Below are 14,810 nucleotides of genomic sequence, written 5' to 3'. Positions count from 1 at the left end.
AACTAGCTTTCAGACGCCTGACAGTTACTCAGACTCAAAATAAGCCATGTCTGACTTCCTTTCTGGTGTGCAACAAAACTGTTTAGTTACCGATTGTTCTCAAAACATCTTTGGTGTTCAGTGTTGAGAAGTAACTAGTTACATGTAACTGTAATCGGTTACTGAGGAAATTAAAAAAAAACAATTGCACATGAAAATGTTAATGATTGCAAATCTGAATTTTTCACACATAAACAGATTTAGCTGATTTCTTTCATTAATTGCGCTGACTGCTCTAAAATATGAAACACCAATGTTTTCAGGAGTTTGGGACACAGCTATCGACACATAACTGTTTTATTTCCTATTTGGGTTTATGCATATGCTTTATTTTTTCTAAGATTAACCGTTTTTTTTCTAAGGCATTGTTAGATGCTAGTGTTTTCTGTCATAGCTATGCAAATATTTAATTTCATAGCTATTAAACTATTTCTTGTTATGACTTTAAACCTGTATTTAACCTCAGAATGATCTCAAAGTAAAACACGCATTAAAGTCTGATTGCGTGGTGCCTGTGCTTTACAATTAAATTATTATATCTTAATTCAAGAAGTGTATCTTCAAAAATAATCAAATGTAATCGGTTACATAACTTTGAATACCTGAAACAGTTACACTACTACTTATTACATTTTAGTGTAACTTGTAATCTGTAACTTGTTACATTTTCAAAGTAACCTTTTCAACACTGTTATGTGTGTTCCCACATAAGAAAGAAAATTGTAGAGGTTTGGACTGACATGAGGATTGAGTAAATAATGCCAGTATTTTAACTGTATCTGTTTAATGACATCTGTTTACTGAGACATTCTGAGAATAAACTCCAAATTGAAAGCTGATAAAAAGAAGGATTTAAAAATATATAAAGACGGTATTTCACTAAAGTGATATCAAAACCCATTAGTCACCCTCATGTCGTTCTAAACCTCTATAGGTGCGATCCATTCGCCCGAAAGTGAACTGCAAAGTGGACTTCACATATATTCCATCATCTTAAGTGCGATTCAGTCTGAAGGGAGCGAACATGTTCAGTTCAAAGGTCATCGAGAATAAGAGTACATCGATACATCACTTCACAGGAAGTGTAGAAGGAAATTCATCCAGCCGTTCATGCACATACTTAGCTTGACTGAAATAAACTAGATAAAATGATTTGAGGCTTCAGCATTTTCCTTTAGTTTAATTAGTCCCAGGTGTAACTTATACTTGCTTGTTGGCGGTTATAAAGTGCAATGGTTAAATAAGATAAAATACACATCTAATATTCCTAAATTAAGATTGTTTTATTATTAAACAATACAACAGACATTTATCAGCCAGTTTAGCAGTGCCAAATATGATACTTTGTATGCATTAAATTAATAACACATGAATGTGTTATATATAGACATGTATTAAATGAAAGCACGGTTAACTTATCTGAATTTGCCGAATAAGCTTATTTTGTCAACTTCAACAGATACCCCGTGCAACACTGCATAGGGACCCTGTCAAGTGATACGCAACTTTGTTTTCTTTTGAGGGAAACGAAACACGACGTTTTGAAGAATATTATAGAGTGTAAAATGAAAGTGGATGGACAAGTAGGGAGTTTTTAAGCTATACAAAGATAGAAACACTTTATTAGTGATCCATGTGATTTGTGCCCTTTATTAAATGATAGTTTTGTGTGGCATGAAAAACACTTAAGTCACTAAAAAAAACGTATCTTCCACTACAGACCTCAAAACTCGTTCACATTTTGGTCCAGTGCTGGGGGTCATGCATAAAAATAACGTTGAGTTATGTAATTAGATTACTTTTTTAAGTAATTTTTTCAACTAAATTAAAACATTACCTTTCTTAAATTAGCAATGCAAGTTGCTTGTTTGCCCAGTTATTCATCGATACCTCTCCTGTCACTATGTTAAGAGGGACAAAAAGTTACGCAATAATTTCTTCCATTAAAAAGTAACTATGTAATGCATTGAGTACCTTTCCCCAACACTGGCTATAACAGGTTTGACATCAGTGACGTCAAATGGCATTTTATGGAAAAGAGCAACGTGAACATTCTACTAAATAACTATCTTTGCGTTCCATGTAAGAAAGATCATTTATGTTTGGAGCAGCACAAGGCTGAGCACAATAAGAATGAAAGATTTGCGTTATGCATGAAAAAATTTATATTTTTGCCTAATTATATTCCTCCATTATGAGCTTTTTAAACCCAGCGTTCCAGTGAAGTGGTGCAGTGAAATTTTACACGGATGTATTAGGTTTATTAATCACAAAGACAAAAAAATGGAAAAAAGCTGTCAGTAGATTAACATTTCTCGAAAAGGGGTTAAATATACGTGTGGATGCCAGGGTACAGAGTGTGGAACACCTGGGCTTGGAACTTTCCTCTTGGCTTCAGTGCCAAATGTGAGCATAATTACTATGGTCACAGATGGTAGCAGATGCCTCTTTGGGCTCTGTTTACTCTTCTTTGACATCAATAGATCTCAAACTGAGACGCAAACACACGGCTTCATGCAACCGAGTGGATTTATCACCATTTTTTACTCTCTACGAGTGCATTAAAATAGAGGTGCATTGATATCATATAATGGTTTATCGACAAATTAACACTTTTAAAACACATATTTTCCAATCAATTACAATGAATGCGGATTTGAAGCTTTTAAGTTAAAAAAAAAAATGCATTGCACCTTAAAAGTATTTAGCTGCATAGAACACAAGCGTTAAATTATTTAGGATTTACTGTGCTCCATGCACAGAAGAAAGAACCTCATGCTTTAGATCACCATGAAAGTGTGTAAATGATGACAGAACTGTGCCTCTAAAGCATTTCGAGAAGCAGAGATGTTCTGCAAAAGAGCAAAAAAAAGCCTCTGTTAGGTTGTGCAGTGTAATCATCGCTAACCGAGCTGAAATTTGCATGTGCAAATTAATTTAATCAAGGACACCTCTGAATCTGCAGCATAATTGTTCTAATTAAGGGGTGCATCGGTTATGAATTCTTTATGTGACATGAAAAATCGTCAACTAAAGAAGTATGAGACACGAGTCTTTGTATGCAATGAAATTCACTCTCACTGCAACTGACCAACTTTCTTCCACTGGCTTGAGCAAACCAACATTTAAAAATAGGATTCAGCAATAAGGATGAACTGATGATGCTACCGTCACTGTGTTGTTACTATATCCTGTACATGTGTTTATGCCACCATGCTCTAGCTTGTTAACACAGACCAGGTTTTGACAAAATGGCAAGAATTATTGGTAACACTTTAGAATAATGGTCCATTAGTTAATGTTTGTTAACTACATGATCTAAGCAAGAACAATCCTTTTACAGCATTTATTAATCTTAGTTGGTTAATTTCAACATTTACGAATGCATTATTCAAATCAAAAGTTGTGCTTGTTAGCATTAGTTAATGCACTGTGAATTAGCATGAACTAACTGAATAACTGTATTTTCATTTACTAGCATTAACAAAGATGAATAAATTAATTAATAAATGTATTGATCATTGTTTGTTCATGTTAATTAATGAATTAACTAACATTTTAAACTAACATGTAAAGTGTTACCAAATTATTTGATAGTCTTGGAAGCATCAATTAGAAAGGAGTGAAAATTATAAATGAGAAATGGTGCAGGATTTACTACACTGATTACAAATAAATCACATAATATTAAATGTTCGGTTTTTTTTAAGGGGAAAGAAAAACTGTAGTATTTTCCTGTTTTAAAAGTACTCTTATAATATACATTTTTTTGAAAATAATAATAATTTTACAATGTAGATGTAAAAAATAAACATATATATACTAAAACACGGTTGTAAATTTAGCTTCAATTAAGTCATTACTCACTGATGTGTAAGTAGATTGCGATATATATATATATATATATATATATATATATATATATATTTTTTTTTTTATAATAATTTTTTCTTTCAATAAATTGCATAACAGGGTAGAATTTTGAGCTCGATAAATTATATTTAATCAAATATTTTGAGTTTTTTTATTAAAATTAAAAAGTTACAATTTTAAATGCCAGTTGTTTAATTATCAAGTACCATTTCTTTATAATATCACATGTACAGGTCTTAAGAAGCAAGCAATAACTTGAATAACAGGGTTGAATTTTGTCCAACAGTGTTTTTTTTTTTTTTTTTTTGCCAGCATAAAAATATCACCATGGTCTGGTTAACACAGATTTAGTCAAAATTGCAAAAAAAAATGTTGTGATAGTCTTGGGAACATTAATTATAAAGAAGCTAAATCATAAACAAATTAAAGAAAATGGTTTAGGATTCACAACCTTATAAAAATTGCTATTACATTTCACAAATAACTACAAAGAAATTGTGAGTAACATTGAATTAAATGTGGAATTCTGAAACGGTAGCTTCTTGTAAAAAAGTGTCATTTCTTTTTGGAAGAAATCAAACTATATTTTCTGACAAAATGTGTTGCTTAACATATAAATTGGTAGGAAAATGAAAATGTTGGCAGAAGAAGTAAAAAACCAAAGTGACTGGTCCAGCAGAAAACCCAACAGATCCTTATTGTTGATCGCAGCAGTAAAACGATCTACAGCGCAGCTGAGAAACAAGCTTACGCAAGCATGCTCTTCAGATCCATAGATCATATTGAGATTGTGACAGCATGACACGACGTCATTTGTCCCACAGAGCTGACACTTCTCCATTAAACCTGTCACAACCCAAATCCAGCACTCATCACGTTCAGCAGACATCCATCTCCACGGCACACAACACAAGTCATGCAAAATGAACAGAACACAGAACAAAAGACCATTCTCTTTTTACCAGGCAGTGAAATACATGGCACTTTCCAAGAATAGGGAACAGAATAGTGCTTTTTTAACAAATAGTCAATGAAAGAAAATGATGAAAAACCAAATATTTGATCCATTAAAAAATGTTTAAAATCATGATTTTAACATGCAAAATTAAACTTGTTTAATTGTGAGCTCAATCAATTCTTTTTAAAACTGCTTTTTTCTTTTTCTTTTGTCTTTAGAACCAGTGTTATGGAAAGGTACTTTTAAACATAATGCATTACAATATTCTTTTATTCCCTTAAATAAGTAACTAATCCTGTTACTTCGTTTTTATGGAAAGCAATGCATACTTTTGTGTTACGTTACGTTGTGTTCGTATGGACTGCATTTGTTTGTTTGTTTTTAATATAAAAAAGTTTTTGGCAAATGTAAAAAGAGAAACAAATGAGCATTTAACAGTCGGGATTGCATGAAGAAGAGGACACAGCAGAAGAAAACTCAACACTCTTCAGCAATAAAAAACATTATTTGATGTATTAACTAACATGATCGAACAATGAACAACACATTTATTAAACTATTTGGTTACACTTTGTTTTAATAGTTGGAAGCTGCATTTAGCGATAATGATTCACCACTAACTATAGTAAAGTTTTAATAAATATTGTACAATTTAGAAATGATCATCCCTCCAAAACAGAGAAAACATCTGTCACACTTCTTTGCTTCAGTTGTATTTGTAGAGGTTATTATCGCACAATTCTACAATTCTTTAACACTTTTATTAATGTATAGCTGAAGATTCTTTAAGATTTCTTAAGAAAAGTTTAGATGGCAATGGCATTTTCTTCTCTTATCTCTGTATACAGTGCAGCTCTGCTTTGTTTACAGTGGTAACCAAGGAAACGCTATTTTGCTGGTTAATAAGCGCCACCTGCTGTCAGAAAGTGAATTAGTGTCTCATTCAGACCTGCTGTTTTGGTTTCATTCAAATATGTTTTAGTAGCAAAAATAAATAAATAAATAAATAAATAAACAAAACCTAAAGCCAGACTATTCTGTTTTTTTTTTCTAAATCATGAAATTATCGAATTCAAACCAAAAACAACTGCTCTGGCATATTTTTGTTTGGATCGTGGTTAAAATGCAATGGTTGCCTCTAATTTCAAATGCCTACAAATATTTTTGTTTAAGGCCAGTTTGTTTGTTGTAAAGCAAACAACCAATAGCTACATTTTCTTTTTAAAAATCTGTATCAGAATCAGCCAATTTGCTTGTAAAAATTAATAATAAATTAATCTGCTTCTGAATTGGCTTTATGATCGGTGTACCCCTAATTAAAATACTAAATAAAAGGCCTCAAATTGGAAGTACAATCTGGGATGTTTTTTCTATAGATTCTTCAATAGGTAGATCTTGTCTTTGATCTTGGGCTTAAAAAGGTTGAGATTTAGAACAATGACCACATAAACGCATGTTGTTTAATTGTTAAATAACATGCTATTTTAATATTTTTGCCAACAATATCTTGAGTAACAGGGTGGAATTTTCAAGCTTAATGAATGCTGCAGAAATTGAGAAAATGGGGATAGATTATGTATTTTCTTTCCCATAATGCATTAGAAAGAATTCAACCCATAGATGCCACAATTTTAAGCAAAGATACATTTAGTGCTGTCAAAAGATTAATCGCGATTAATCACATCCAAAATAAAAGTTTTTGTTTACATAACATATGTATGTGTGCTGTGTATATTTATTATATATATATATATATATATATATATATACACACACACACATGCATGTATGGAAGCATATGGGTAGCGATATTCAAATTGGAATGTAATATGCAAAATGACAATGCAATATGTAAAATGACAATGCATTTCTGTATTTACATTTTCATTTTCCAATACATTTGTGCAACGTTTGGCGCAAAATGAAAATGAAAATTAAATTACATAATTTTCATTTGCCATTTCATACACCAGTTTTAATATGTAAAATGAAAACTAATTTTAACGCTTTATAAGTTGCAAAATTAAAATGAAAATGTATTACAGAAATGATTAGATATGTATAACATGTTCAAACTGTGGCAAAATGATCATTTAAATGCTATTTTTCTTAAATGCATTAACACTCACAGTCAAGACACTTAAGATTGCATTTTCATTCAATGTCCCACCATGAATGTAGCAAAATTCAATGTGCACATTGAAAATGCATTCTGAGCCGATCACGTCTCCGCCCCCTCGCGCCATGTCAATCACTGCGTGAACAAGGCGGGGCTTGCAGAAGGTCTGAGACTCAAATCGAATCGCTCCACCTTCAGCTCGGTCTTTTCATTCTTTCTGGCAGAATAAGAGTCATTGCGAGTGAAGCACCGCTCACTGTTAATTAGCATAATATTTGAATCAGATGTAGCTGGGCACATAATTCGTGCTGCTGAGACCTGCAAATTATTTATAGGTTGTAGTATTGTATGAATATTGTCCCACTGATAAATACAGTGCAAATAGTTCTGTCTCTTTGGATAAAAGTGAAGTGGAAATAAAAATCAATAATAGACTGAACAGTTCCATGTCTGTAACATTTACCACTCTCATCTTTTAAGTCATAAGGCACTAGGTATGTGTGTGTGACATTAATAAATAATTGTAAAAATTAATATTGTTACATTTCCTGAAATAAAAATAGTAAAATTAGCTCTATGCTGTTCAGTGCTCCTGTAGCCTACCCCAGAGCGCCCCTATCGCGGCTGTAGACGGTAATGTTTTCTCTTGGCTCTGAATAAATGCGACTTATATGTTTTTTTCCTCGTCATGACGTATTTTTGGACTGATGCAACTTATACCGAAAAATACGGGTAACATTATTATTATTATTTATTATGAGAGTAACTGACACAGACTAGAACTTTAATGTTTCACCAAATTCAACTCAGATCTTCAGACTCGTCTGACTCGTGTTGCTGAATAACTGCCAGACTTACCTTCCCAAAAAATCCTATTTAATTTTATTTTAATTTTAATCATAAATTTAACTATATTTATTTCCACTTCACTGTTATCCAAGGAGACAGAACTATTTGCACTGTTTTTATCAGTGGGACAATATTTATAGGCTACAATACTATAACCTAGAAATAATTTAACAGGGTCTCTTGCAAGTCGCAGCAGCACGAATTATGTGCCCAGCTACATCTGATTCAAATATTATTCTAATTAACAGTGAGCGGTGGTTTCAGACATTACAGTGCTTCACTCGCACTGACTCTTATTCTGTCTGAAAGAATGAAAAGACCGAGTTGAAGGTTGAGCGATTCGACCAATCAGATGAAAGCAGCGTTTCAGCTCCGCCCACAAGTGAGAATGAAATATTGAAGCCATAAACCGAAATGATCAAAACATACACGGACCAACGGTCTTGTCCATGTTCTCTCACTTGAATCCTCTTCTTGAGATTTGAGTCTCAGACCTTCTGCAAGCCCCGCCTTGTTCACGCAGTGATTGACATGGCGCGAGGGGGCGGACACGTGATCGGCTCAGAATGCATTTTCAATGTGCGCATTGAATTTTGCTACATTCATTGCGGGACACTGAATGAAAATGCAATCGTAAGTGTCTTGACTGTGAGTGTTAATGCATTTAAGAAAAATACCATTTAAATGATCCTTTTGCCACAGTTTTTGCTTGAACATGTTATACATATCTAATCATTTCTGTAATACATTTTCATTTTAATTTTGCAACTTATGAAGCGTTAAAATTAGTATTCATTTTACATATTAAAACTGGTGTATGAAATGGCAAATGAAAATTATGTAATTTAATTTTCATTTTCATTTTGCACCAAACGTTGCACAAATGTATTGGAAAATGTAAATGTAAATACAGAAATGCATTGTCATCTTACATATTGCATTGTCATTTTGCATATTACATTGCAAATTGAATATCGCTTCCATATGCATGTATATATTTCAGCAAAATATGTTATGTTTATATATTAAATATATGAATATATAAATAAATATAAATACAAATAAATATTTTCAAAACACATACTGCATGTTTATAAATATACAAAGAACACACACATATATTATGCAAACAGAGACTTTTATTTTGTATGCGATTAATTGTTTGACAGCAGTAGTAACAAGAGTTGAATACAAAAAGGTTTACGACTAAATCGAGCTTCTTCTAAGCTAGTTTTCACACTAAAACATGGGATTTGTGCCTCTAATGCCTTAAATAAGTCATGAGGGACCAAAGTGTTTCTCTTCGTCCCTATTTGAGGAAAGAGTCAAATGAGGACGCGAGGAGATTGTGATGGAGAACGCTGATAACAGGGCACTTAACATCACCGTAGTCCCAGTGTCTCTCCAAATAAGAGAAACACTTCATTAATCGGTCGTGACAACGAAACCATGCGAAAGACTGGTTAAGCACAAGCCTCTGAAAATACTGTAGGTTATAAGAGAGATGGACTTCACACTGCTGATAGCATGACTGGTCCGATTAGCCTTTATTCCCAACGGAGCGTTTTTTTTACAGCTGCTTAAACACGTTTGATTTAACAGCCCATCGCAGGATGGTATATTAACAGATTACATAAACCAAATCTGTCACATTAACTTCACTCAATCTAAGCTCATAACTGCAAGTGGCGTGATGAGGAGGTTGATGACATGTTTGGAGATAAACGTTTGATGTGGAAGACGTGATTAAGTGGCAAAGTTTATTGCAATGTCAGACAGACTCCAATCGCCAGGTGTTTCAAATTAATCTACAACCGAGCGCCTCTTTGCAGAATTAGCTCGGGAATTAGACTTTAATGTTGTTATTTGATTAAACTTACTAGGAAAACATTATGTGTTTGATTTTTAAACATATAAGAGATACTAGCTAACTAGACACACACAGGGTGATCAGGAGCTTGTGCAATGCTTATAATTACCAGACCAATCAAAAAACAGACATGAAATGTTCATTAAATTAATAACTTATAGATCCCCTGTGTGTATCTCTGTTGTTTTTTAAATATGCTTTAAGACAAACCATCTGCAAATTCAACGGTCAGAGTATTTCCTGAATTGATAAAATATTGCCACTTGCAGTTGTGTAGCATTAAAATGTAAAATGTAAATCTGTCATCATTTATCAAGTCGTTCCAAACCTGTATGAGTTTATTTCTTTTGTTAAAGGCGAAAGAAGATAATTTAAAGAATGTTGGTAACTAAACAGTTATTAACTTCAATACAGTTGAGCCCAAATTATATTTAACCATTTATTTTGGCTTTAGAAAAATCACAAAATAAATGCCCGTTGCACAACAGCACACATCTTAAAAATAATAATAATAATAATTAATAATAAAAAAAACTAAAAAAAATGATATTCTAGGAAATGCAAGAGGACTTGGGGGTCCTTAGCATAAAAAACAAAAACAACTGAATGTAAAAAAAAGACCAACTGCAATTCAGTAAGCAACTACAACGATCATCACAGCAGCTGCATTCTCTAAATACTTCAAGTTTAATCTTAAATGTCTCAGACAAAGTCGTGCTACACGTGCACGCACGGGTCATGCTGAATTAACAGCAGAAATTAGCAGAGAAGAAAAAAAGGTAAGAACCACAATAAGTTTCTCGGTGGAGTGAGATGTGCTGCAGATCTCGTCAGTGTATGAGATTATAATAAAAGCTGCTGCTGTCTGAGAGAACATCATGTGACACATCCGTGCTCCTCTCTGTCTGTCTGTAAGCACACGGCACGACGATACGAATGAGAGAATCCATCGAAACACAAACCTTCAGCCTTGCCTTAAACATGGAAACAGAGAAGAGCCCACACTAACCCCGCCGTTTAGAGGAGGGTGGTGTTGTCATAGCAACAAAAAGTAAAAATAACACTAAATAACACACTGTTTATCAGCTCGCAATTGAATAAAACAGGACTAAACAGACACTAGCCAGAAATGATCCACAATTACGCACACTAGTACTAATTAAGTCGAGCGATCTAATTGAGTCTAAATTTGTCTTTTCATCCGTTTGTTATTTCGCAGGCTATCATTGCACGGCCCTGCCTCTTATTCATGTAAGCAATTAATGCTTGTCAGGATAATGATACATATAAGGGCAATGTTTCCGCCCTGGTAATTATTTAGCCCGTGAGCGAACACAAGTCTGCTCCTATCTTTTTCTTTGAAGTGACTGTTATGTTTTCAGAGAAAAACCTCCGTCCCGGCCGCAAACAAAGGGCATCGCGAGCGTCATTTATACAGAGATGCACGGATCACAAGCAGAACGATCAGAAGACGGTATAATCCCGTTTATTTTACACTTCTTCAAAACTCAAATGTGACCCACAAAACCAGCCATTTTTAGAAAGTGAGACTTAAGCATCATCTGAAAGATGAATAAATAAGCTTTCCATTGATGTATGGTTTTTTAAGAGGACAATATTTAGTTGAAATCTGGAATCTGAGGATGCAAACCAATCTAAATACAGAGAAAACCACTTTTAAAGTTGTCCAAATTAAATTCTTAGCAATGCATGTTACTAATCAAAAATTAAGTTTTGATATATTTACGGTAGGACGTTTACAAAATATCTTCATGGAACACGATCCTTACTTAATATCCTAATGATTTTTGGCATTAAAGAAAAATTTATCATTTCGAACCATACAATGTATTGTTGGCTATTGCTACTAATACACCTGTGCTACTTATGACTGTTTTTGTGCTCCAGGGTCACACGAGTCATCAGAAAGCGCCCGAGCCAGAGAGCACGCCCAAAAATAGTCTGCATTTTAATGTCAAGCAATGAAAACGCAACTGGCCTAAAGATTTGCATTGCCAAACAACACGGGTGACCTTTGGTGGAGGCTTCTTTGGCCACGTTTCAACCGCAGCAAACGCTCTTGTTTACATGCGTGTGAAATGGCAGGCAGGAGGAGATGGAGAGGAGAGAGCTGCTTCACTTTAAAGCACAGCGCTGGAAGCATTTACGCCTCGCAAAGACACCTGGGGCATCAGTGGCGCTCCTAATGGAGAGATCGTACATCTGTCTGAGATGCAGGCATCGCGCTGGACTAATGAGAGAGTAAACTGGTACGAGGGAGGCGAGCGTGAGAGAGAATGAGGTGTGATGCATGCTGGCTTTGAATGGACATATCAGATACTAATGGCTGCAAATCTCCCAGATCGACCCTGTTAACCCTGAGGATAGTGGAGGATCCTGTCGACTGCGAGCTCGGCCAAGATCCAATTTTGCTGGAGCTGCAGAAAACAAAGATTTTCATCTTTTCTCCCCAACTCCTCGGGATTCCAGAGCTCAAGCGTGACAGGCAACAAACCTGACAGATCTATAAAGGTAGTTTGTATGCACTGCACAAGTATTAAGCATCTGTCCACGAGGTCCATCTGCCTGGAAACCGCTTTGTTATGAGCACTGAATATACGTGGATTTCCGTGATTAGTAAACGGAAAGTCAAAAAAAGTTTAAAAGGTCTTTAGGATGGGACAGGCACAAATCCCATCTAAAGAGGGAGAAATATATACATATATGGGGCAGAGTTGATCTTATTCATGGAATATGATGTATAAACATAAAAATAAAATAAAAACCTTGCCCTAAAACTAGAAAAATGGAGCTTAAGAAATATTTTAAAGTTGAGGATATAACAATTTATGTTCACTGTCAGAAATTACCATAATATTTTAGGATTGTATTCATTTAAATTACTTCTTCAAGCAATCTCATGTCAATGGGGAATCATGACCTTGGCTGTCATATTCAAATGTTTTTTTCCCCCGAAGCCCTGGTTCAAGAACCAAATCCAGGATAAACAGGTAAGACAATTCTAACAATTAAAGGTTTCATGAACTAATGAAACAACATTGCTTCTGACCATTTGCGAGCATGCAGCAGCAGCAGCACCTACAGTGCTATAAATATCTGTGTGAACTCAATCTGCAAACGAGGCATGCTTTTGTTTTTTCCACTCAGAGCAGTGAAGAAAATGCAGAGCTCCTGGCACAGGCCTCTTCACCTTAAAAGGAGCGACTGGGAAATGAATTGAAAACAAACTCCATCGCCCCCACTGAAATGATAAAGCTGCAATGAGTACGAGCCATAAATCTTTAATTTCACAGCCATACATATTCCCCTGCAATTACAGCTGCGCCGCGCGCCGCGTCCGACAGAGGGCGCGCTCACGCGAGATCAACTTTTAGCGGTGCCTATAAACAATATGTTGCTTTGCATCACATTTTATCATCTGAGCATTTTTAAAAAGAATATGCATTTATAAAAATGTCGATAGATGCTGTTTATAGTCGTGCATCTCCCAAACCCCCTCTCTTTTTACAAAGAAACGCGTGCTTCTGTCAGCGTACGCGTCACGCGCCGTCTTTCTCCTTGAGAGGGCAAAGCTCACCTTGAGCTAGCCTAGATTTGCAGTTAAACCCAAGTCACAGGGTAGAAATGTGCGTCCACGAACGTGCTCGTTTCTCGGTGGCAGATAAAACACAGAGTGAGACATGGGGAGCGCGTGCGGGTGCGCGTGCGATTGCGCCAGTGCGCGTGTGTTTTGAATTCAAATGTCAGCAGCGAAATGCAGAACAGATACTGCAGCATGCCAATGAACTTCAGCGGCTTCACGTCTAATCATCATGTGTGTGAGAGCCACATCAGCTGGTGCGCCTCAAGTTGTGCATAACGACACATAATGGAAAACTGTTACATGCAACATACATACCATGTTTACTTCGGAGACCATGTCTATGCTGGCTATGTCTATATTCATCCCTACCGCCACCGGAGCGCCTGATGGAGAGAAAGGAACAATTATTAAAAGGGAAATTGTATGCACGCATGCATATACCCAAACTTGTACGTGCAGGTGACAAAATGACACTAAATATCATTCCATATATGAAACTGCATGCATTATATGCATATGAAACACCAACACCCTAAATTCACGTGGCATTGCGCATGAAACTGTTGATTTGTTACAAGCACCGGAGGTGCAGCATGACTGACAAACGCGTCCTTCTATCAATAACAGCTTGAGCATCTTTCTGTGATGGACTCTTATGCGTGCATCAAAGGAGATTTTAAAAGCATGCCATTTTATTTTCTGTCATGATGCAACAAAAGTTGCGCTGCAAATTGAATTGATCCCCAAGTTAGCGTCCCTCTCTGGGAAAAGATGAAAATCGGTAAATGAGCGTGCGTTCATTTTTCTCAAGTATTATTGACATGCACGCCTGATCAGAGACTGAGGTGAATGAACAAGGTTTGCATGAGTAATTGGGCATGTTAGTGCGCGTGACAATCCAAAATGCAACAATTATACGAATTTTACTCATGCATTACCTCCGAAATCTGGCCTCAGCCGAATGTCGTATCCTTTCATGAGTCTGTCCACGGTGTCTTTGACCACCGGCATATTGCTCGGGTCTCTGCTACTGCAATAATATCACGAGATGTTCGTAAATTCCTCTTACATCCCCAAAACACATCATTTTCTTTTCTGAAACGTCACAAAAACGCAACCCTACCTTTGCGCGCACGCCACGGCCACGATCAGCGGACATAACAGGAAGATGTGTGGGGTTTTTCCGATACTCTCCATCGCAGTTTTGATGGGTTATGGATGTGGTGATGAAGACAGCGCACATCCAACTTACTGAAGCCAGTGCAGCGAAGGCAATGAGCTGCGCATGCGCACACGCAGCTCCAGATCAAAGAGCAGCTCCTGATGATGCTGGATGAGCTGTTTCCATTGCGGGGGGGAAATTAAAGAGACGACTGAATAAACCAAGTCAAGAAGAAGAAGACATCAGGTGATCTTCATGCAGCATTTTTAGTCCTGTGTGTGAATGTGGAACTTGGAAGAAGACACGATGGGGTGTAGTTATAGCGAACTTCGGGTA

The 14,810-nt window shown here is 35.8% G+C and overlaps 1 protein-coding gene across 2 annotated transcripts in view; it reads right to left on the bottom strand.

The window, feature by feature from the left end:
• Positions 1-14,613, bottom strand: part of LOC132109381 (gamma-aminobutyric acid receptor subunit beta-2-like) — a 45,614-nt gene extending 31,001 nt beyond the window's left edge. Inside the window, exons 1-3 of one of the 2 annotated variants that reach the window (XM_059515398.1) lie at positions 14,436-14,613; positions 14,251-14,342; positions 13,628-13,695 (exon numbers count right to left, since the gene is read on the bottom strand). In XM_059515398.1, the coding sequence (XP_059371381.1) occupies positions 13,628-13,695; positions 14,251-14,342; positions 14,436-14,509 (234 nt within the window). In that variant the 5' untranslated portion in view covers positions 14,510-14,613. The remainder of the gene's footprint in view (positions 1-13,627; positions 13,696-14,250; positions 14,343-14,435) is intronic. The other variant, XM_059515397.1, reaches the window with a different exon arrangement.
• Between the last annotated feature and the right edge of the window lie 197 nt (positions 14,614-14,810).

Source organism: Carassius carassius, chromosome 29 (assembly GCF_963082965.1).
Source record: "Carassius carassius chromosome 29, fCarCar2.1, whole genome shotgun sequence".
Lineage (NCBI taxonomy): Eukaryota > Metazoa > Chordata > Actinopteri > Cypriniformes > Cyprinidae > Carassius > Carassius carassius.
This window is presented reverse-complemented; position numbering and strand designations above follow the sequence as displayed.